The 24,590-nt window shown below is 38.2% G+C and overlaps 1 protein-coding gene across 1 annotated transcript in view; it reads right to left on the reverse strand.

The window, feature by feature from the left end:
• RASSF9 (Ras association domain family member 9) overlaps window positions 1-7,673 on the reverse strand; it is a 28,476-nt gene extending 20,803 nt beyond the window's left edge. Inside the window, exon 1 of the mRNA XM_008004175.3 lies at window positions 7,365-7,673. Coding sequence (XP_008002366.1) covers window positions 7,365-7,411 — 47 coding nt within the window. The 5' untranslated portion in view covers window positions 7,412-7,673. The remainder of the gene's footprint in view (window positions 1-7,364) is intronic.
• Window positions 7,674-24,590: the final 16,917 nt, after the last annotated feature.

The raw sequence follows: 24,590 nt of genomic DNA on the forward strand, positions 1-24,590 counted from the left end.
TCCTGCACTATTGACAAAGATGAAACTTCAACATTTTACTATGGCCTTTTAAATGTTTTTACTAATCATGTACAATTCTTCTCCATATGAGAAGGTAGTTATTACATGTCTACTCCATAAAAAGTTCCATGGTTTACTAATAGCATCTCTCTTATCTTCCAGGCAAACACAAGGTCTTATGTGCAGAGCTGAAATAGGTATCCTTTTAGGCTTTACTGTGGAAGACTGTGTTTTGCCAAAACAAATGCTCTTCTACTGAATGTTAAATTACCACAGTTAACCATAATTTCAGGGATTCCAGTGGGATTGAAAAAGATCAGAATAAATAAGGAGCATTAAGAGTAACTAAAGGTATATGAGGTGGCTACAAAACGTCCCAACCATTGGTTGAGAACAATAAACATGCACCAGAGGGCATATCAGTAGGCCTCTGACACAAAGCTTCTACCAATCATACACCGTAATTAGTGAGCCTGAAAATTTGCTGAAGTTGGACCACTATCTGCATAAATGGAAATAAAATTTAAAAGACTCATAAAATGGTAGTTATTCAGTTTCAAGATCTGATAAACTGACCAATTTAATGTGATGATTAGAATAAACAGAAGTCAACTGCCATTGACTTTCAACCTGACAATGTTATATAAATACTGAAATTATTTTAAACACTTTTATTGTAATTATAAAATATTGTTTTCCACCAACTCAACTAAGATTATTGATTATTGCCAAACTGACCATATTATTGCCCACTTCTTGGATTCTTCTCTTTTAATTATCATATGTGAGTCAATCTTAGCCCTGTGTGATTCAGCCCCCTCCTACATATTTTTCTAAATCTATTGCATTCCCTTCTCTTGTTCAAGCCTGTTGCCTGTGGGAGTTTAATAAATGCTAGCTAATTACGATGATGCTCATTTTATTTTCCTTTACCTCCATTTACTCCTCTCTTAAATATTTCTACATAGAGTTAATCAACATTTATTGAACACCTACTCTACAGAGGAATAGCCTTCATCAACTCCAAGAGATTATACTCTAATTTTCTTAATTGTATTACAAAGATTATGATTTTGTCTACCCTGTCAAAGATAGTTTTCCTTGGAAGAGTGATTTTTAAAAAGTTCTTGCATGAGCTATTTTACTATAATGCTGTTTTCTCAATTAGGAGTTTAATCTCTTAGGAATGGGGTTGTGTCTTTGCATGCCTGGTACAGTACTAAACACAGTTTACCCGTCCTAAAGAATAAAATTAAAAGGTAGCCACTCAGAACATTCCTATAACTGTGTTACTAAACTATCTCAAATAAGAAGGAGATATGCTCCATATTCAACAGTGAAGTCTTTAGAAGCCATTCAGTCTCACCCACCCAACTTCACTCATATGCCTACCTGGCTGTGCTCTAGGGGGACGAGGGGAGGTAAGAGCATCCCTAGAGAACGAATGACCATGCTCCTTGCTTTGTTTTTCTACCAAACGTCTGATAAAGTCTCATATCTTCGATTTATTAGATATGGCCCTTTACCACTTGAAAGCCAGGAGCTGAGCCTAGGAACAGGGAAGATGAGAGGTCAACCTTGCATTAATGGATTCATTTTTTAAGGTACCCACGTATCCACTTAACATAAATACACTACTGACCAGCTGTATTTTGAGAGTATATGTTGAATGTCTTTATTCAATCAACAAATATTTTTCGAGCACTTACTCTCTGGCTATCTAGGAAGGAAAAAGACAAGTAAGGTCCCTGCTCTGATTGGACCTATACTCAATGATTTTTTTAAACAAAATGCTTAAATCACTTTATTTATAAAAGCAGGGTGCATTCTAGTCTGAAGATATAAACTTCTGAGCATAATTTTCCTTGTTTTTCAGCAGATTTAATTTACATTGCTCATTCTTATACTTGAAATATCTTATTACTGCCAGTGCCAAACATCTTCGCAAGGCTCTACTCCATTCTCATAAATACTTCGTACTTGTATGATCATTTATATTAGTAATTGCTTTCAATTTTATCCAACAAATACACAAACTTTCTCTAGAAGGTGTAGTACTACAGCAGACTCCATGAGAATGGAATCACAATCTATTAAAAATAGTAAAGAATTAGCACTTAAGAAATCAGTGTTGTGTTTTGCCAATGTTGTGTTTGGATGTCAAGAAATTAATTAAGCAACCATATATTAAAGTAATTATAATGCAGAAGTAAGCTGAACTTTTTCCTGTGACGTATACCTGGTGCAGATATCACGAGGTTTCATTTTAGAAAGCTGATATGTAAGAAGCAAAGAGATTCCTTGTCAAGGACTGGTATTCATATACACCTGCAAGAGTTAAACACATACTCCTACTTCAACCTTATTTCATTTTCGGAACTAATATCAAAAGAATAGAGCCACACATTTGTGAATTATTTAGGGTTATCATCAGATCTCCTGGAACTACATGACAATAACATAACATCAAAACTTTCTCAGTTATACAGCCAATAAATACATTATCTAAATTAAATTATTAGACAGCTTCAAACTTTTTAACACTTTTCTCCAAAAATTGATTTAAGTACTTCTCACCTTGACATGTGTCCAGGCACTGATACTGTATATAATATATTTTATGTAGTACAAAGCTGGCTTAGTTTTTCTTCAGAAACAATTCAGGTTTAACCTAGAGCTCAATTTCACCCTTGTCACAGCTCTCAGGATATTTTTGCTAGGGATAAAGCATTCCAGTCATTGTTCCTAATGAGCTCTCCACTGCCAACTAATAACTACTTGAGTTACCAGATGTAATCAGGGGAAATCACTTTCAGGAACTCCTGAGAACTGTGAAGATTTATATACTCAAATATCTGGCACTTCTCCATACAATTTTGAGAACATTTTGAATCTTGATTGGAAGGATAAACAAAATAGTGCATAATAATTTCCCACTCTGCAGAATACACAAATTACCATACTTCTAATTACAGAGAGAAGACATCCTTCTTGTCAGCAACTTTTACTCTAACCACAAAACTTAATTCTTTCTTCTGATGAAGCAATCATTGAATGATTTACTTCTAGTGACAATATAATGTACTTGGCTTTAAGAACTTTTTGCTAAATATGTTCTAATTGATTAAAAAGCAACCTGGAATGCAAATTTTATGTATCAATTATAAAACAATAAAGATATAATATTTTATGCTCATAAATTCAGGACAAGCAAATTTTTTGGAGTCTTTTAATTTTAGGTTGACATTACAAGTATGTCTGCCATAGCCTATAGTGGATATTCATATATCAGTCCGTTTTGTGAAAGTCGAAGGAAACCCTTGAGATGAAATTAAGGGAAAATGAAGACAAAACTAAATAGTACTTCAAAATAATTTTAAATGCCCTTTAAACTGGATTCAATATTTTTATATTCATTATGTTTTATCTTACAAATCACCTATGCAAACTACTCTCATTTCCTATTTTGCAAAATACATTAGACACTATTTCATTATAGCAATGTTGTACTTCCAGCAAGGTTTGGTGAAAGTACCAACCAATTCTCTGTCTCCAAACTTTATTAATTAAAACACTACAAAATCATACCTTACAACCATGTGTTCCGAAAAAGCTTTATAATAACATTCTAGTTATCTGAACTTTTACAAAATTTCTGATTGTTACTTAGACATATTAACATTAAAACAATCTTTACCTTGAAAACATAATCTAATATAAAGACAATCATATTCACAAATGGAATCTATGTGAATGGTAAATAGGTTAATAATCTAAATCCAATTGCTGAATGTCCATATGAATCTCAAATGGATTGGTGTTTCATTATTTACTTATTTAGCTTTTATGTGAGGAACATTGGCTCCCTAGCAACTTTTAGAAAACACTTTCAGAACTTGAACAGCTTGTTGAAATATATCTATACTCTCAAACATTTGTATTCTTTGTATCTCTCAAACATTTGTATTCAAACATGTTGAACAAAAGTCTGATGAAGAAGATATGCATCAAGAATCTTTGGAATTCAGTCATAGAATATTCTGTTTTTCTGGAATCAAAGTAATAATTCATCTCCTAAAATCAACAGATTCTCTTAAAATCGAAGTCTTCCAATTAAACATTATCACACTTAGAAAAATTTAAAAGATTAACTCTCATTGTAAACAGAAAAAAATTTAGATTGGTTCCATGTCTTCCATGAAAGTTTGAAATGAAATGCCTAATTATATTTGGGCATACAAACTTTTCAGGCTTTTTATTTAGGCATCTATTATTCTCAAATTTCCTGAATACTATTTCCTAAATTGTTGAACTAAATAATCTTTAAATTTGGGGAAAAAATTATCTAGTACGATCAAATTTGCTTGTTTTCAAAATCCATATAACTATGTGTCTATCTCTTTAGGTTTTGAATTACATTAAATATCAACTAACTCTTTAAAAAGTATTCACTTTTATGTAATACCAGCTAGTGTCACATGATGAATAGAGAATACAATAATTAGTATATTTATAGTTTGAGTACAAATTATAATTCAATTTACAAAATTGATAATTGTATTGTAGTTCTACCACATGGCAGGCGCTGTCTTGGACATGAAAACACAATGGTGTCTAGACAGATATGGCCCCACCTTCTCCAAGCTTTATGGTTTGTGTTTTCTAAAATTTTGTATTGCCTCATACTTTGAAGTTTTAATTGCATCCTGTTTGTCTCTAAAGCTCTCAACTATCCATTTATTATAAGAACATTTATAGTACTACCTCATGAGGTTCAATTCTGGGTGATTAAGTATCACTCCAAGAGTGACCAAAAGTGAAAAGAGAGGCAGAGAATAGCATGCAGAAAAATTCTGTAAGCAGACTTTCTCAAAATTTTATGATCTTTAATCTCCAATGTTCCTTCTAACAGTACATATATTTTCCTGCTGATAAAGATGCAATTATGCTCAAGTAGTTTTTGTTATTGTTGCCTGTCATATATCATAAGGCATATAAATATATTTGCTATCCAAATTCTTACTTTACATTGTACAAGAAATTTTATGTCTGTATTTGAAGAATATAGTGACTCTTATCAGGTAACTATCTTATCATAAATCACATTTTCTATGAAAAAATAAATCACTCATCATTGAAGAAAAGATTTTGTTTCTGTGCTTTAGAGTGTGGTTATTCAAATCATTATGGAAACTGTAAACAAAATGAGCAAACTTAATCTTGCAAGTAATTTTCACCTGTGATCTCACCTCTGCTAAGGTGAAAAAACAAAACCAAAGACCCCGTATGTAGCATTACTAAATACCAAAACAAATATTAATTCTATTTCAATACACTCTGTAATTTATTTACTGCTTAATTTGAAATACCCATATTTTTGTGTCCTAGACCACTGCTGTGGTTTAAATCTTTCTTAATGATTGAAAAATACACATCTGTAGAGGGAAATACTTTCATTAGAGAAGCTTACGCATATCCTTACTATTGCCACCTTTTCCAAAACACTTGCCTTTATAACAAAGCATCATCTTCGGGAACCATTCCATTTTCTGAGAAACTTGAAACACTATTAAACTCTCTACTTTTTATCTTTATTTTCACCTTTTCATAATTTTGCATAGAAAACTTTTAAAAAATGTTTGTATACTCACCTCCTCGAAAGAAAGCTAGTTTTATAGGTAGAGTAGATAGTAGAGTGGCAGAACTGATGTAATGAAATTGAAGAATGCACTTCCCTGAGGGAAACTCAGGGGCGCATGCAAAGTTTTATTGTCCTGTATTTGGCATACCAATGACTGAAATCTCAAATTGCTAAAGCAAAACAAAAAAACCTCAAACAAACAAACAGAAAGCCCTGACTACAGGGATAGTATGCCAGAAACACAACTTGATTTATGAAACCATGAAGTTTTCCAGAGTATTTTTTGTATATTTTGATGACATTTAAACAAATGCCAAAACAATACTACAAAAATACCACTACAAAAATATCATTTAGAAACCAGAATATTTTTATTTTTGGCTTGGGGGAGGCTTTTCTGGAATATTCTAGAATATTTTAAAATACACTGTCACCATCAAAACACAGATTTTAAATACTCAAACCACTTTATTTTAATATACAGTTTCATTATCTGTAATTATCATAAATACCATATTTGTGAAATATTGTCAAATTATTAGAAAATAAAGCTTACTTAGAAACTTTCACAGTATTTATCAAGGCCATTTAATTTCTAAAGGAAATTTTGTCAACTAAATCATGAATACATTTGGAATGAGTTAAAAACAGGATTTTCAAAGTAGGCATGTGTGCACAAAATAAAGTATGGAGATTTACTTTAAAGTTGTATTACTCTCTATCGTCATGTAGACATTTTAAAATAATTATATCATTTCCTACCATGTAATTGTATCCTTTTAAATCTGCACTGAGCAAATTATGACAAGTACAAACAGGCATGATTGAGAGAAAAGTGGTGGACAAGTCCCTATGCCAAAATAAATATATCTTAAAAAATATAGCCCATGTCTAAATTTATTCTCAAGTTTTGGGCATGAAAACGTAACATTTGATGTGTAAATAAAATATTTAACAAGACTAAAATAGACATACTGTCCCTAGGAAAATATGTGTGTGTATGTGTGTTTTAAGTAACTTATTTATACTACGGGCATTTCAAGCTTGAAATATCAAATCAAATCAAAGTAAAATAGTAATAATAAGGATTAGAGAGGATAGCTGCTTGAATCCTTCTTTAGTGCTTATAACTTCCTAAAATTCTCAAAGATTTTTGAAAGAATCAGTTCACACAGAGTTTCTCTCCAGAGTATTTTCACTTTGGGAACAATCCAGCTTTCAGGAATGCCCCGCTCTCAGGGGAGCCAAAGCATTGTTTCTGAATTATATCAGCAGATTTATTTCTCATCCTATTTAGTGACTATAAATTTTAGTTATCTCTTTATCAAAGTTTTAACTCTTTCTATAATATTCTAAAGCTCTGTTTGAAACAAAACGACACTTTTTATTCTACTACCCTCAAATGTCCAGGGCAACAAAAAGAGAAACTGTTTTTCTTGCTAATTGTGGAGCCAGGACTGGTCAAAAGGGGAGAAAGGAGTAAAAAATATTCACTCTTTATCATTTGTGATTCTTGAGCTGGTAAATGCCATCATCAATACTGGGGGAATATCCTTACCATCTAGGTATTCATACTAGCCTAACTCTTTAGGCTAGGGCTTTGTCCCCACAAAGCGTTTTTTATCAGAATCTAACAACCACAAAACACAGGCTTTCACAGGTAGGGTCCAGACTACACATACCAGACACACACACACACACACACACACACGCTTTACTTTACCTGTTTTTATGCCGAGTCTTTAGCAAGTTTCTTCCAAAGGGAGCCATGGTCTGTCGGGCAAACGAATAAAGAAGTTATGTTAAAGCGATCTGGGGGTAGGGGTGGGGGTGTCTGGATTTCCAGGGTAAAGGGAGGAGGGCTGGAAACTTTCTCTTCTCCTCGAATGTTCCTGGCTTTCAGCTCATTAGTAGCCGGCTGAGAAAGTTTCTGGAAGTTGTGCAACTGCTGCTTAACTTTGAACTGCGGGATTGTTGTGGCTGCTGCACCTTTGGAGACCTGCCCGGCCTCAGCCTCGAAGAAGGCGTTTGGAAGCAGGAAAAGAAAAAAAAAAAAAAAAGGAAGAGAGAGAGAGGAAGGGAGGAGGACTCTATTGTGTTCTGTAGTTATTTGCAGACTAGCTAAACTTAAAGAACTGCCAACCCCACAGGCATGGTAATACCAATGGAACGGGAATTTCACTCGATCTGGAAACCCCCATCCCCCGCTTTCCACACCCAACCACACAAGGTGTACTGAAAGCACATAAAAGGATTAAAAGTAAATATCCCCCAACTCCTGCTCAGCTCCAGTCTGTGGTAAGTCATCTCATCATGGCAAGCATGAGGGAGAGCTGAGAACTCTGTTTGCCAACGCATTCGACCCCCAAATCCCCTGCCAGGGTGTCAGGACTTTAAAATATATTAAGGAGAGCGAAGATGGAAACCAGATCAAGGTGGACTCACAGACAATTTAGGATTTTAAGTCCCTGAACTCACCGTCTTAAGAGCTTCTTCCAGGTCCCTCCTCCACACTCTCAAGTTCATCTTGCAAAAGCTGAAGGACCTGAAGGACCACAGAGCTCCAGGGCTGATGCATCACAGTTTGGTCTAAGAACCAGCTGGAGTTTAGTGTTTGACTTCCACGGAGTTTATGTGGACCTCTACCCCATCTTTGACATTCACTGGGCCTTTAGAGCCCTGGGAATTTCAGAGGAAAAGCAAACTGCTCCTGCTCTCAACGAGTAAAGAAGACACACCTAGGGGATCTGCTGGAACTCGAAACGTGAAGGGAAGTCTAAGGGAGGGAGGGTTTCACCTGGTCCCAGGAGAGCTCCAACCCAGAAGCAGGGCAGGGGAATGGAGCTGGGAGAGTTCAGGGGCCTGCAGGAAGCCCAGCGCAGCTCCCACCACGTACCTGGCACTTATGGGAAAGCGCTGTTTAGGGGCAAGGGCCAGGAGAGCTTTCTCATGGAAGTGTTTTACTGGGATATGCCCCCCTAAAACCACCCCACCACCCTCCACCCCACCAGCCTTCCCAGGATTCCCAGGCAGATGATGAGGGAGGGAGGGAAAAGAAAGTCAACAAACTTGTGAGTTCTTTCTGAGCCTTGGCAAAGAATATGAATGGTTCATGCTTACTTTGGGAATTTATCCCCTGTCCCCAACAAAACCAAACAAAAAAGTGATCTCAAGGGCTTCCATGATTCTGATACACACTGATTTATGCAGTGCTCAGATAAATCATGTTTTTCATTATTTATTATCATAATCTTTCTCTATTCATCTATATTTCATATTTCTGTATGTACATATACACATGTGTCATATACTATTTTATTATTTATAATATTTACAATTTTATATAATAAATCATATATTATATCCATATATACATCCAAATCATTATGAAGTGAAAAACATTACAATAGCTAATGTTACAGTTTAGTCACCTTTTTATATCCCTAGGAGTTAGGATAATTAAAAAATACATACCCATCTTAATTTGATATGGTCAGTGATTCCAGAGAAAATCAAGGCACCAAGAGTAGTAATGACATGTTCTGTGCGTATATATGTATAAATGTACACATATGTACATGTATAAACATCTGTATGCACATCTTCATCTTTGTAAACATAAGTGTATATATGTGTGTGTGTGTTATATATATTACATACTGTGTATATATGCACTTCCGATGCAACATAAGTTACCTAATCTTGGGTGTATTTCTGTTTTGGTTCTTGATTTGGTTTTACTAGCACCTCACAAGAAATGATTTAAACTATTATGGAAGTTTACCTAGTTATTCTAAGTTGTTCAAAATGTAATCCCTTAGAGCTATACTGTTTACTTATTAATATAATTGTTGCAGTCAATTTGCAAATAATTTCACATTTACAAATATCCCTACACTTCCTTTAGTTTCGATTCTGCACACTTATGAACATTTTATATACGTATGTGTATTATATTTTTCAATAAAAGAGTTTTAATGGGGAATGAGGAAACAATACTGTGTCTTTACTAGCATAATCTTACGTTGAGTTTCAGGTTATCACAAATGAGTTTCATTTAGGTGTCATTAACCCTCACATAAAATGCCCTATTAATACTTTTCATGGCAAGCTCTTTGATGTATAAGAATTACACATAAAAAGGTTTGTACTCACTAAATATATACCATTTTTATTTGCCAATTATACCTTAATAAAGCTGAAAGAAAAAGCACAAAGGGTTAATGTCTCTCAGATAGTAGAAGCGGAAAGGAATAAAAAAAAAACAGAATACTAATGCCTTAATAGAAAAATGAGCAAAAACAATCCTAAAAGAAAGTAACAAAAATCATTATTTTTTTAAATTTTGTATTTTTTTATTTTTTTGAGTTAGGATCTTCCTGTGTGGCCCAGGCTATTCACAGACACAATTGTTGTACACTACAGTCTCAAACTCCTGAACTCAGGCAATGCTTTTGTTTCTCCCATCTAAGTAGCTAGTACTACAGGTATGCTCCACCATGTCCAATTAAAAACATGTTTTTATTTTATTTATTTTTTATTTTTTTTAATGAAATCATTTTATTAATAATTAACATTAAAGAATCAGAAAAAGAATGAAAAGGAACAAAAATGTTATAAGACAAATAGAAATAATAAAATGTTATATATAAGCAAAACATATTAATAATAGCGTTAAATGTAAGTGGTTTAAACATTTCTTTTTTTTTTTTTTAAATTTATTTATTATTATTAAACTTCAAGTTGTAGGGTACATGTGCACAACGTGCAGGTTTGCTACATATGTATACTTGTGCCATGTTGGTGTGCTGCACCCATCAACTCGTCATTTACATCAGGTATAACTCCCAATGCAATCCCTCCCCCCTCCCCCCTCCCCATGATAGGCCCCGGTGTGTGATGTTCCCCTTCCCGAGTCCAAGTGATCTCATTGTTCAGTTCCCGCCTATGAGTGAGAACATGCGGTGTTTGGTTTTCTGTTCTTGCGATAGTTTGCTGAGAATGATGGTTTCCAGCTGCATCCATGTCCCTACAAAGGACACAAAGTCATCCTTTTTTATGGCTGCATAGTATTCCATGGTGTATATGTGCCACATTTTCTTAATCCAATCTGTCACTGATGGACATTTGGGTTGATTCCAAGTCTTTGCTATTGTGAATAGTGCTGCAGTAAACATACGTGTGCATGTGTCTTTATAGCAGCATAATTTATAATCCTTTGGGTATATACCCAGTAATGGGATGGCTGGGTCATATGGTACATCTAGTTCTAGATCCTTGAGGAATCGCCATACTGTTTTCCATAATGGTTGAACAAGTTTACACTCCCACCAACAGTGTAAAAGTGTTCCTATTTCTCCACATCCTCTCCAGCACCTGTTGTTTCCTGACTTTTGAATGATTGCCATTCTAACTGGTGTGAGATGGTATCTCATTGTGGTTTTGATTTGCATTTCTCTGATGGCCAGTGATGATGAGCATTTTTTCATGTGTCTGTTGGCTGTATGAATGTCTTCTTTTGAGAAATGTCTGTTCATATCCTTTGCCCACTTTTTGATGGGGTTGTTTGTTTTTTTCTTGTAAATTTGTTTGAGTTCTTTGTAGGTTCTGGATATTAGCCCTTTGTCAGATGAGTAGATTGCAAAAATTTTCTCCCATTCTGTAGGTTGCCTGTTCACTCTGATGGTAGTTTCTTTTGCTGTGCAGAAGCTCTTTAGTTTAATGAGATCCCATTTGTCAATTTTGGCTTTTGCTGCCGTTGCTTTTGGTGTTTTAGACATGAAGTCTTTGCCCATGCCTATGTCCTGAATGGTACTACCTAGGTTTTCCTCTAGGATTTTTATAGTATTAGGTCTAACATTTAAGTCTCTAATCCATCTTGAATTAATTTTAGTATAACGAGTAACAAAAGGATCCAGTTTCAGCTTTCTACTTATGGCTAGCCAATTTTCCCAGCACCATTTATTAAATAGGGAATCTTTTCCCCATTTCTTGTTTCTCTCAGGTTTGTCAAAGATCAGATGGCTGTAGATGTGTGGTATTATTTCTGAGGACTCTGTTCTGTTCCATTGGTCTATATCTCTGTTTTGGTACCAGTACCATGCTGTTTTGGTTACTGTAGCCTTGTAGTATAGTTTGAAGTCAGGTAGCGTGATGCCTCCAGCTTTGTTCTTTTGACTTAGGATTGTCTTGGAGATGCGGGCTCTTTTTTGGTTCCATATGAACTTTAAAGCAGTTTTTTCCAATTCTGTGAAGAAGCTCATTGGTAGCTTGATGGGGATGGCATTGAATCTATAAATTACCTTGGGCAGTATGGCCATTTTCACGATATTGATTCTTCCTATCCATGAGCATGGTATGTTCTTCCATTTGTTTGTGTCCTCTTTGATTTCACTGAGCAGTGGTTTGTAGTTCTCCTTGAAGAGGTCCTTTACATCCCTTGTAAGTTGGATTCCTAGGTATTTTATTCTCTTTGAAGCAATTGTGAATGGAAGTTCATTCCTGATTTGGCTCTCTGTTTGACTGTCACTGGTGTATAAGAATGCTTCTGATTTTTGCACATTAATTTTGTATCCTGAGACTCTGCTGAAGTTGCTTATCAGCTTAAGGAGATTTTGGGCTGAGACAATGGGGTTTTCTAAATATACAATCATGTCGTCTGCAAACAGGGACAATTTGACTTCTTCTTTTCCTAACTGAATCCCCTTGATTTCTTTCTCTTGCCTGATTGCCCTAGCCAGAACTTCCAACACTATGTTGAATAGGAGTGGTGAGAGAGGGCATCCCTGTCTTGTGCCAGTTTTCAAAGGGAATTTTTCCAGTTTTTGCCCATTCAGTATGATATTGGCTGTGGGTTTGTCATAAATAGCTCTTATTATTTTGAGGTACGTTCCATCAATACCGAATTTATTGAGCGTTTTTAGCATGAAGGGCTGTTGAATTTTGTCAAAAGCCTTTTCTGCATCTATTGAGATAATGATGTGGTTCTTGTCTTTGGTTCTGTTTATATGCTGGATTATGTTTATTGATTTGCGAATGTTGAACCAGCCTTGCATCCCAGGGATGAAGCCCACTTGATCATGGTGGATAAGCTTTTTGATGTGCTGCTGAATCCGGTTTGCCAGTATTTTATTGAGGATTTTTGCATCGATGTTCATCAGGGATATTGGTCTAAAATTCTCTTTTTTTGTTGTGTCTCTGCCAGGCTTTGGTATCAGGATGATGTTGGCCTCATAAAATGAGTTAGGGAGGATTCCCTCTTTTTCTATTGATTGGAATAGTTTCAGAAGGAATGGTACCAGCTCCTCCTTGTACCTCTGGTAGAATTCAGCTGTGAATCCATCTGGTCCTGGACTTTTTTTGGTTGGTAGGCTATTAATTATTGCCTCAATTTCAGAGCCTACTATTGGTCTATTCAGGGATTCAACTTCTTCCTGGTTTAGTCTTGGAAGAGTGTAAGTGTCCAGGAAATTATCCATTTCTTCTAGATTTTCCAGTTTATTTGCGTAGAGGTGTTTATAGTATTCTCTGATGGTAGTTTGTATTTCTGTGGGGTTGGTGGTGATATCCCCTTTATCATTTTTAATTGCGTCGATTTGATTCTTCTCTCTTTTCTTCTTTATTAGTCTTGCTAGTGGTCTGTCAATTTTGTTGATCTTTTCAAAAAACCAACTCCTGGATTCATTGATTTTTTGGAGGGTTTTTTGTGTCTCTATCTCCTTCAGTTCTGCTCTGATCTTAGTTATTTCTTGCCTTCTGCTAGCTTTCGAATGTGTTTGCTCTTGCTTCTCTAGTTCTTTTAATTGCGATGTTAGAGTGTCAATTTTAGATCTTTCCTGCTTTCTCTTGTGGGCATTTAGTGCTATAAATTTCCCTCTACACACTGCTTTAAATGTGTCCCAGAGATTCTGGTATGTTGTATCTTTGTTCTCATTGGTTTCAAAGAACATCTTTATTTCTGCCTTCATTTCGTTATGTACCCAGTAGTCATTTAGGAGCAGGTTGTTCAGTTTCCATGTAGTTGAGCGGTTTTGATTGAGTTTCTTAGTCCTGAGTTCTAATTTGATTGCACTGTGGTCTGAGAGACAGTTTGTTATAATTTCTGTTCTTGTACATTTGCTGAGGAGTGCTTTACTTCCAATTACGTGGTCAATTTTGGAGTAAGTACAATGTGGTGCTGAGAAGAATGTATATTCTGTTGATTTGGGGTGGAGAGTTCTATAGATGTCTATTAGGTCTGCTTGCTGCAGAGATGAGTTCAATTCCTGGATATCCTTGTTAACTTTCTGTCTCGTTGATCTGTCTAATGTTGACAGTGGAGTGTTGAAGTCTCCCATTATTATTGTATGAGAGTCTAAGTCTCTTTGTAAGTCTCTAAGGACTTGCTTTATGAATCTGGGTGCTCCTGTATTGGGTGCATATATATTTAGGATAGTTAGCTCTTCCTGTTGAATTGATCCCTTTACCATTATGTAATGGCCTTCTTTGTCTCTTTTGATCTTTGATGGTTTAAAGTCTGTTTTATCAGAGACTAGTATTGCAACCCCCGCTTTTTTTTGTTCTCCATTTGCTTGGTAAATCTTCCTCCATCCCTTTATTTTGAGCCTATGTATGTCTCTGTGTGTGAGATGGGTCTCCTGAATACAGCAGACTGATGGGTCTTGACTCTTTATCCAGTTTGCCAGTCTGTGTCTTTTAATTGGAGCATTTAGTCCATTTACATTTAAGGTTAAGATTGTTATATGTGAACTTGATCCTGCCATTATGATATTAACTGGTTATTTTGCTCGTTAGTTGATGCAGTTTCTTCCTAGCCTTGATGGTCTTTACATTTTGGCACGTTTTTGCAATGGTTGGTACCGGTTGTTCCTTTCCATGTTTAGTGCTTCCTTCAGGGTCTCTTGTAAGGCAGGCCTAGTGGTGACAAAATCTCTAAGCATTTGCTTATCTGTAAAGGATTTTATTTCTCCTTCACTTATGAAACTTAGTTTGGCTGGATATAAAATTCTGGGTTTAAAATTCTTTTCTTTAAGAATGTTGAATATTGGCCCCCACTCTCTTCTGGCTTGAAGAGTTTCTGCCGAGAGATCTGCTGTTAGTCTGATGGGCTTCCCTTTGTGGGTAACCCGACCTTTCTCTCTGGCTGCCCTTAAGATTTTTTCCTTCATTTCAACTTTGGTGAATCTGGCAATTATGTGTCTTGGAGTTGCTCTTCTCGAGGAGTATCTTTGTGGCGTTCTCTGTATTTCCTGGATCTGAATGTTGGCCTGCCCTACTAGGTTGGGGAAGTTCTCCTGGATGATATCCTGAAGAGTGTTTTCCAACTTGGTTCCATTTTCCCCCTCACTTTCAGGCACCCCAATCAGACGTAGATTTGGTCTTTTTACATAATCCCATACTTCTTGCAGGCTTTGTTCATTTCTTTTTCTTCTTTTTTCTTTTGGTTTCTCTTCTCGCTTCATTTCATTCATTTGATCCTCCATCGCTGACATTCTTTCTTCCAGTTGATCGAGTCGGTTACTGAAGCTTGTGCATTTGTCACTTATTTCTCGTGCCATGGTTTTCGTCTCTTTCATTTCGTTTGTGAGCTTCTCTGCATTAATTACTCTAGCCATCAATTCTTCCACTTTTTTTTCAAGATTTTTAGTTTCTTTGCGCTGGGTACGTAATTCCTCCTTTAGCTCTGAGAAATTTGATGGACTGAAGCCTTCTTCTCTCATCTCGTCGAAGTCATTCTCCGTCCAGCTTTGATCCGTTGCTGGCGATGAGCTGCGCTCCTTTGCCGGGGGAGATGCGCTCTTATTTTTTGAATTTCCAGCTTTTCTGCCCTGCTTTTTCCCCATCTTTGTGGTTTTATCTGCCTCTGGTCTTTGATGATGGTGATGTACTGATGGGGTTTTGGTGTAGGTGTCCTTCCTGTTTGATAGCTTTCCTTCTAACAGTCAGGATCCTCAGCTGTAGGTTGTAGCTGTAGGAGATTGCTTGAGGTCCACTCCAGACCCTGTTTGCCTGGGTATCAGCAGCAGAGGCTGCAGAAGATAGTATATTTCTGAACAGCGAGTGTACCTGTCTGATTCTTGCTTTGGAAGCTTCCTCTCAGGGGTGTACTCCACCCTGTGAGGTGTGGGGTGTCAGACTGCCCCTAGTGGGGGATGTCTCCCAGTTAGGCTACTCAGGGGTCAGGGACCCGCTTGAGCAGGGAGTCTGTCCCTTCTCAGATCTCAACCTCCGTGTTGGGAGATCCACTGCTCTCTTCAAAGCTGTCAGACAGAGTCGTTTGCGTCTGCAGAGCTGCTGCGTTTGTTATTGTTTACTGTGCCCTGTCCCCAGAGGTGGAGTCTACAGAGACAGGCAGGTTTCCTTGAGCTGCTGTGAGCTCCACCCAGTTCAAGCTTCCCAGCAGCTTTGTTTACCTACTTAAGCCTCAGCAATGGCGGGCGCCCCTCCCTCAGCCTCGCTACTGCCTTGCCGGTAGATCACAGACTGCTGTGCTAGCAATGAGGGAGGCTCCGTGGGTGTGGGACCCTCCCGGCCAGGTGTGGGATATGATCTCCTGGTGTGCCGGTTTGCTTAAAGCGCAGTATTCGGGTGGGAGTTACCCAATTTTCCAGGTGTTGTGTGTCTCAGTTCCCCTGGCTAGGAAAAGGGATTCCCTTCCCCCTTGCGCTTTCCAGGTGAGGCAATGCCTCGCCCTGCTTCAGCTCTCGCTGGTCGGGCTGCAGCAGCTGACCAGCACCGATCGTCTGGCACTCCCCAGTGAGATGAACCCAGTACCTCAGTTGAAAATGCAGAAATCACCGGTCTTCTGTGTCGCTCGCGCTGGGAGTTGGAGACTGGAGCTGTTCCTATTCGGCCATCTTGCTCCGCCCCCCCAAAAACATGTTTTTAAAAATTGACTACAATCTGCAACAATTTGTTGTATATTTTAGAATAACGAATAACTTCAATTTAGGAGTGCAATTTAAGATGTTTGGAACACAAATAATGAATGCTTGAAGGAATGAAAACCTCATGTACCCTGAGGTGATTATTACACACTGTATGCTTGTATTAAAATATCTCATGTACCCCATAAATATATACACCATATATGTACTAATAATGTTTTTAAAGTAACCTTCACTAGTAACTAGATACTTTCTAGTTAAATTGAAACAAGATTTTGTTTTACCTCTGCCAAACCGACTACTTTTTAAAATGATGCTCAATAGTGTCAATACGATGAGCATAGTATACTACTCTGCATAAATATTAAAAATTGGCATATCATTTTTCAGAAATGAATTTGGCTATGTGGAGCAATAACCTTCAAAATAGTCAAACTCTCATTCACATTTTTCTCGTAAAAACTTTTTGGAAAAAAATAACAAGTTTCATTGCTCATTGATATTAATTCTGAGAACAAAATGAAATAATGCATACCAATTGCTGACATATAGTGTTAACCTAAGTAGTGTTTTTATTATAGGGTAGAGGTGGTTAGGAAAAATTATCTCACACTTGAAACTAAAACAAATGGATGATTGCATGTTATCTCAAACATATAATGGAGCATTGTCTAATAGACTCCTTCAAAGATTATTTAATTTTCTGGAAAAATGCATTGTTTCTTTTACTTACTCTTTTTTTATTTGGCTGAGACTCCATGAGATTAGATGTTAAACTGGTTTTTAACAAAAAAGTAAATTTTGTTGTTCAGAAGCAATATAAATTATTTTATCTAGTAGAAAATATAACACAAGTGTAGTTTTATTACATTGTAGAACATCAACCAACTTTACATCTATTTAATTTTCTCTCAGCATTCTGTCTTTAATTCACTTTCTGTCCATAACAGTCTTTCTTATTCTCTTTTAGACCAGCTTTATAATTCTGCTGGATCCCTCACTAATGAGTTGTCAATTTTTGTCACTTGCTCACTACACATTTGTATTAAATTCATGTTTTGGCTTCCTGAAAATTATACCCTGAAAAACTATGAGAACACAGTAGTCCTTTATAGAAGAAGTCCTTTATAGAAGAAGTAGTCCTATATAGGAAGTCTTTATAGAGGAAAGATGGCTACTTAGCTATATAATTTCTACTTTTCTTAAAACATAAAATGTGCAAAAAGGGTTTTGATGGTAGAAAATAGAATGTCCTTTCATTCATTTATGATATGAAGGTCAGCCAATATAGGAAAGATGTATTCCCTTACAAATAGATTAACATATGAAAAATCAACATTGAAGATGATACATTATACTTGATAAAACAATAAATGTATACTCTCTGCAATTAAATGAAAATGATTTAATCTTTGGTTGACTTGATATCAAAAGCTAAATATTGTTAAAACATGTTGTCTGATAGAGACCCAGCCTGTTTCCATATGAAATCTTGTTTGTTTGTTTGTTTGTTTGTCTGTTTTGAGACAGTGTCACTCTGTCACCCAAGCTGGAGTGCAGTGACACCAATCTTGGCTCACTGTAGCCTCGGCCTAAAGGGCTCAGGTGATTCTTCCACCTCAGCCTCCTGAGTAGCTGGGACTACAGGCACGCACCACCACACACAGCTATTTTCTGTATTTTTTTGTAGAGATGGGATTTTGCCATGTTGACCAAGCTGGTCTGGAACTCCTGGGATCAAGCGATCCACCTGCCTCAGCCTCGCAATGTACTGGGATTACAGGTGGAACCACTGCACCTGACCCATATGAAGAGGTATTAATTTCCTTTCTGACAACTAAAGTTCAAAATTATCTGGGCTGATCTAATGCGTGCAAAGAATGGAGAGCAAAGTCTTTGCACAGCTCCCTGACCGTTTACATCGATGTCTTGATTTTCTTCCTCCTACAATATGTTATAAAACTAAAGTTTTAAAAATACCACTCTTATTTTCATCTTAAATCCTTTAAAGACTCTTTTAGAATTCAGCACAAACTCTGTAGGTTATCATTCAAGGCTCTTTATTACACAAGCTTTTCCGACTTTTAGCTTTAGTATACACGACTTCACTAAAAGGGTGGCAGATATAGCGTGGGAGTTAAGAGTGCAAGTTTTGGAGCTGCACAGACAAGGATCCATGTCACGGCTCTGTCACTTTCTAGTAGAGACTTTGGGTAAATTATTTAACCTTCCAAGCCCCAGTTTTCTGATCCGATAAATGGAGAAAATAATAATAATGCAACCTCATTTTCTTATTAAATATAAGTCTAAGATAATTTTTTCTTATAAAAAACTCTTATAAAGATGTGCTCTCTTCTTATTGCTAGAAATTTACTTCTCACAATTTAATTATTAAATTGGCTTACTGGTATAATTACAATAGACATCTGTGATAAGAGCCACTTGTCCCCAGGGCCTTCATAAAAAGAACAGCAGAGCTGAAATTCTTCTGATCACACAGATACTTGACTGTGAGCCAATTTGTCGACACTTACATGGTAATCTGTGAGGAAATAACATACTAGATAGCTTGTTATAATCAATCAGTTTATCTGATTTACTCAAAACCCCATTCTCAATCAAGTGAATAGTAATAAGATAGAACTTCTTTTGTATGGAAAAGAGAGAGAAGAACTCAGAAATAATTAGAGCTGGCCAGAGGGTAGGATCATAATTTGAGTGAGAATCTTTGTACAACAGGTTGTGGCAAAAGGGCATTGTGCAAAACAGAGTTGTTTACAACAAAAAGTTGGAAAGCCCCCAAAAGTCAGTAAAAATAAATTCTTAAATTGAATATCAGAGCTACTACAATTATTATTATTATCTACAAGTACCTATCTTCAGCAGTTCTTTCCTGTCTTAAATTAGCTCATGGTAATAGGAAACTGTCACTAAAAATTGAAATGGATGAGGCTTTTCTCACAAAACCTTTTAAATATGGATGGTAGGTGTCATGGGTTGTAAATTAACCTCTCCAAGAGGTTTTAAGAACAGAAGAAATGGCCGGGCACGGTGGCTCACGCCTGTAATCCCAGCATTTTGGGAGGCTGAGGCGGACGGATCACGAAGTCAAGATATCGAGACCATCCTGGCTAACATGGTGAAACTCTGTCTCTACCAAAAATACAAAAATTAGCTGGGCATGGTGGCAGGTGCCTGTAGTCCCAGCTACTCGGGAGGCTGAGACAGGAGACTGGCGTGAACCTGGGAGACAGAGCTTGCAGTGAGCCAAGATCGCGCCACTGCACTCCAGCCTGGGCGACAGAGCGAGACTCTGTCTCAAAAAAAAAAAGAAAGAAAGAATAGAAGAAATAACTATCTTGAATGGATTAGGTGTATCTCAGAAGCTGGGATTCCATTTCAACTCTAGGTTTCTATGGTGTCAATGCTCTTTTGATTCTCCATAAAAGTTCAGAATGGCACTACTAAGTTTTGTAGTACTTACATGGAGTCAGGTGGTATAATTAGTCATCCAGCTTTAATAGATGATTCCATTAAAAATATTTTTTAATAAATTAAACTTAATATTTGAGTAGCTGACTGGCTGAGTGTTGGTCAGATACCTGTGTCCTAAATAAAAGTCCAAATTTCCTTACTAAGGAGCTATGACTGTTATTCACTCTAATTAGATAAATCCACATAAGGCTGACTACTGGCAGAAATTGCTCCACTTCAAAGAAAGTTTTGAAGGCTATGAAACACAAAGTATGCACATAACATAAAATATGTGCATATAAGTATATAAATGCCACCAAATATACATTCACCTTCTATGGTAAATGATATAATATTATGTTTAGTGCTTTACATAAGGCATTTTTATATTTGGTGTCTTATTTGATCGTAGCGTGCTGAGCAGGAAAGAAAATAAAATCTCAAATTTGTGGATAAGAAAAGTGAGGTTGAGAGCTATGTGATGATTGAATAATTAATCAAAACCAAATCAAGGCTAACCTATTGTTGTTAACAAAAATAATAATTTATAATTATAATATAATCACTTAATTGCCTTTGGAAAATTTCCTTAAGTGATACTTTACTTTTATTAAGTAGATTTGGGACTCTTTCCTTTTTAAGACTTATTAAAGATTTTGTGAATGTAATGTGAATTCACCATGGTACAAATTTTATTTCCTTATGATATGGAGACCATCATAGGCTCAAATGTATCAGAGCACTAATACTAATTGTTACTGATTGAATTGTGTCCTCCACAAAATTCATATATTGAAGCCCTAAACCCAATGTGACTGTATTTGAAGAGAGAGCCTTTGTGGCAATAATTAAAGTTAAATGAGTGCCTATGGATGGGTCTCTAAACTGATAGGTCTGGTGTTCTTACAAGAGGAGGAAGAGACAACAGAGTTCTCTCTCTCATTGCTCATAAACAAATAAAAAGTCATGTAAGGATGCAGCAGTCACAGAAGGTGGCCATCTACAAGCCAGGAAGAGAACCCTCACCAGAAGCTATTTTCGGACACTTTGATTATGAGCTTTTAGCCTCTAGAACTGTGAGAATATGAATTTATGTTGTTTAAGCCACCCAGTCTGTGTCATTTGCTCATGACAGCAGACTAATACACCAATAATATGAAGCAAATGAACTTGGACTGACTTTCCTTGGAGAAGGACACCATAGTACCATTTGCCCTTTGGGTAAAAGCTACCTCCTCTTACTATCCCTTTGTGTTCTGGAAGAAGAGGTGGATGATTTGCACCTGCACCTAGAAGCCTCCTGGGAAGTGCAGGGTTCTAAATCCACACTTGTCCTTTGAGCAGCACAGAATTTTTCAATGAATTAAGGTTTCCTATTGAACTGAAAAGATACCAGTGATGCTAAAAGTGATCCAAATCCAAATATAAGTGATGGCAATGGCAGGCCATCTGGAGCAGCCGCTACCAAGACGCAGGCTGCAACGGGGAGGCACAGCCGGGGCTGCATTCTCCACAGAGCCAGCGGGAGCCGGGAACAAGTGGGAAACCCACCGCTAACAAGGTGGCAGGGCAGGAGCTCCCTAGGTGCAACTGCAGCTGTCCAAGCCATGGCTGCAGACCCCGGGCTCCCTGTTCTCTTGGAGACTGGAAGCAGGCCTCCTGCCTGCTCTCCTGGGCACTGCTGAAGTCACCCAAGTCACAGCTGCAGACCTGGGCTTCCCTGTGCTATGTTTCCTGGGGACCGGAAACAGGCGGAAGCCCTGCCCTCCCGGGTCCAGATGCAGTCACCCAAGCCGTGGCTGAGGACCTGGGTATCTCTACAGTCTTGGGGAACTAGAAAGTACCCCCCTTCGTGCCTCATCGGTCTTGAAGGTGTCTGCTCCAGCTGCCTGGCCTCTCCCCACTCTCGGCACCGCTCTGATCTCGGGGCAAGATTGTGGATGAGCCCTGGTGCTGTCAGAGCCCAGTCGGGTGTGTGCATGCTTGGGGCAGCACTGCCACGCCAGACCTCTGCTGTCTCAGACCCCTCTGGACTTTGGGCTCTGATAAGCACAAGAGGGAGGCCCAGTGGGGACTGAGGGAAGCTCGGCACTGGCCTGCCTGGACCTTCTTCATGAACAGCCTGGACACCACAGAAAGCAGTAGAAGGCAGACAGGCTCTAAGGAAGAAGGGGATGGGTCCCTTGTGAAGCCCCGCCTTCAGGCTGAGGAAAGTCTAAAGCCTGTGGGCCAGGCGCCAGTCTCCTGGACCAGAGAGGGAACTTGTGGTGTTTTTTCCTGTGCCCACCCGTGGCTGCCCTTGGACCAATCAGCAGGTACTTCCTCCCCTCTGAGGCCCATAGAAACCCTAGAGTCAGTCAGATTTGGGAAGACAATGGGAAGACTTGCCTGCAGAGAGGAGCTACCTACTCTAATGCCTCCTCTCAGATGAGAGTTGAACCCTGAATGGGGCAACCTGCCTGCAGAGAGGAGCTATCCACTCCAGGGTCTCCTCTGAGCTATTCTGGCACTCATTAGAGCTCCTTTTCACCTTGCTCACCCTCTACTTGTCCACATACCTCATTCTTCCTGGAGGCAGGACAAGAACTCAGGACCTGCCAGATAGCAGGGTTGAAAGAGCTATAACAAGGCTGAAACACTCTCCTTGCTCACCACATTGCAGGTGAAGGGGAGAGAAGAACTGTGGCCCTTCGGAGAGCCCAGACCTGGGAAGCTCCCCGAGCCAGGGCTGTTACTCCCTTTCTGGGGCCCTGCAGGTCCTGGAATCTCCAAGCTTCTTGGCACCACAACATTCCCCAGTGTCAGACATGGAAGCTGCTTGCAGTCTACCTGGTCCAGCCGCAGCCTCTCAGTGAGCTGGTGCCTGTGCCAGCACCTGGAACTGCCGTCCACTGCAGCAGCCAGTGTGCCTGACTTTGTGCAGTGGTCGGACCCCATGATCGCTTGCTTACACACCCCTCACCACTCCACATCTGGCTCGCCCCTGGCAGGAATGGAATCCAGGCAGGTAGCGTGAGCCAAGCACAGCCTGACAGGCTGAGTGGACAGAGCAAGCCCAGTGGGCCTAAGCAAAACTCAGGCAAAGGTACCACTGTTCATAGAGGTTTCTGGCCAGAAAAGTAACATCCCAAGGATCGTGTGACGTAAGAAATTTCTCAGGTTACAGCTTTCTCTCTAGAGTTCAACAGAAAAAACCTGCAGGCTTATGAGCAAGGATTCTTTCTGGAAACCACTCAAAACAAAACCACTATGGATCTTCAAATTCTAGCTAAGTGTGCGAGTTTCTGAGAGTACATCAGGAAGTAATGTTTGACTACATGACCTTAAGGTTACTTCTACACTTGCCGGTGTCTGAGCTTGTTAGGGCAGTGGTCGCATATCTGACTTTGTTCACCTAGTTTTTGAGACTGAAACCTTTGAGAGCAATAGAAAACATGGCAGCTAAAAAGCTAGAACTGCAGGTAAGCTGTTCACATTTGTCAGTCTCAGCTCACGGGAAACCTCCACCTCCCAGGATCAAGCAATTCTCCTGCCTCAGCCTCCCGAGTAGCTGGGATTACAGGCATGCACCACTACAACCCAGCTAATTTTCATATTTATGGTAGAGACAGGGTTTCAACCATGTTGGCCAGGCTGGTCTTGAATCCTGACCTCCAATGACCCACTCTTGTCAGCCTCCTAAAGTGCTGGGATTACATGTGTGAGCCACCATGCCTGGCCAAGTGTAGAAGGTCTTATTAAAATACTTGTAATGAATAAAAGTGGGTTAGTTTCTAACAAATATTGGCAGAAGTGGTTGTGAATCATTTTCGAGTATTAGGTTTTAAAAGACTGGCTTCTGTCTTGCTCTGGGGGAAGCCATTTTGTGACCAGCCCTATGGAGAAGTGCACATGGTGAGGAACTGAAGGGCGCCTGCCAATAGCCACAGGAGTCAACTTACATACTCCCGTCCCTTTAGAGATTGCAGCCCTCATCTACAGTTTACCTGCAATCTCATGAGACACCTTGAGGCCTTAGCATCTAGCAAAGCTGCTCTCAAATTCTTGACTCTTACAAACTGCTTTAGTTAATAAATGTTCCAAGATGCTAAGTTTTGGAGTAAATTGTTACACAGAGTTAAATAACTGTTACAATTAGATTTAATAGGTATCAAAGAAAGGCAGCACAAAACAACAAAAGCAAGTCACTTTTTAAACATTAGATTGGTCAAATTTTAAAAGAATAATACTCCCCAGTATCTACCAGGCACACGCTGTTGATGTGTATTTAATTGAAACTCCCTGCTTGGGGAATAATTTGCCAAAATTACATCTGTAAAACTTTAAAGTGCACATTTCTTTTTTATTTAATGGTTCTAATTCTAAAAATCTAACCTAGAGGAGTTCAACATTGTAAATGCCCCAGAAGGTATATTTTGGCATCACTGCATGCAATAGTGAAAAATGAATTGTCTAACAACTATCTATCTATTATAACAACTCTCTAGTGTCAGATGCTATCTCTATAACAACTATCTATTATATGTCAGACACTTTTCTTAATGCTTACAAAAGTCTATGAGATAGGCTCATGTTCAAATCCATTTTAT

Source organism: Chlorocebus sabaeus, chromosome 11 (assembly GCF_047675955.1).
Source record: "Chlorocebus sabaeus isolate Y175 chromosome 11, mChlSab1.0.hap1, whole genome shotgun sequence".
Lineage (NCBI taxonomy): Eukaryota > Metazoa > Chordata > Mammalia > Primates > Cercopithecidae > Chlorocebus > Chlorocebus sabaeus.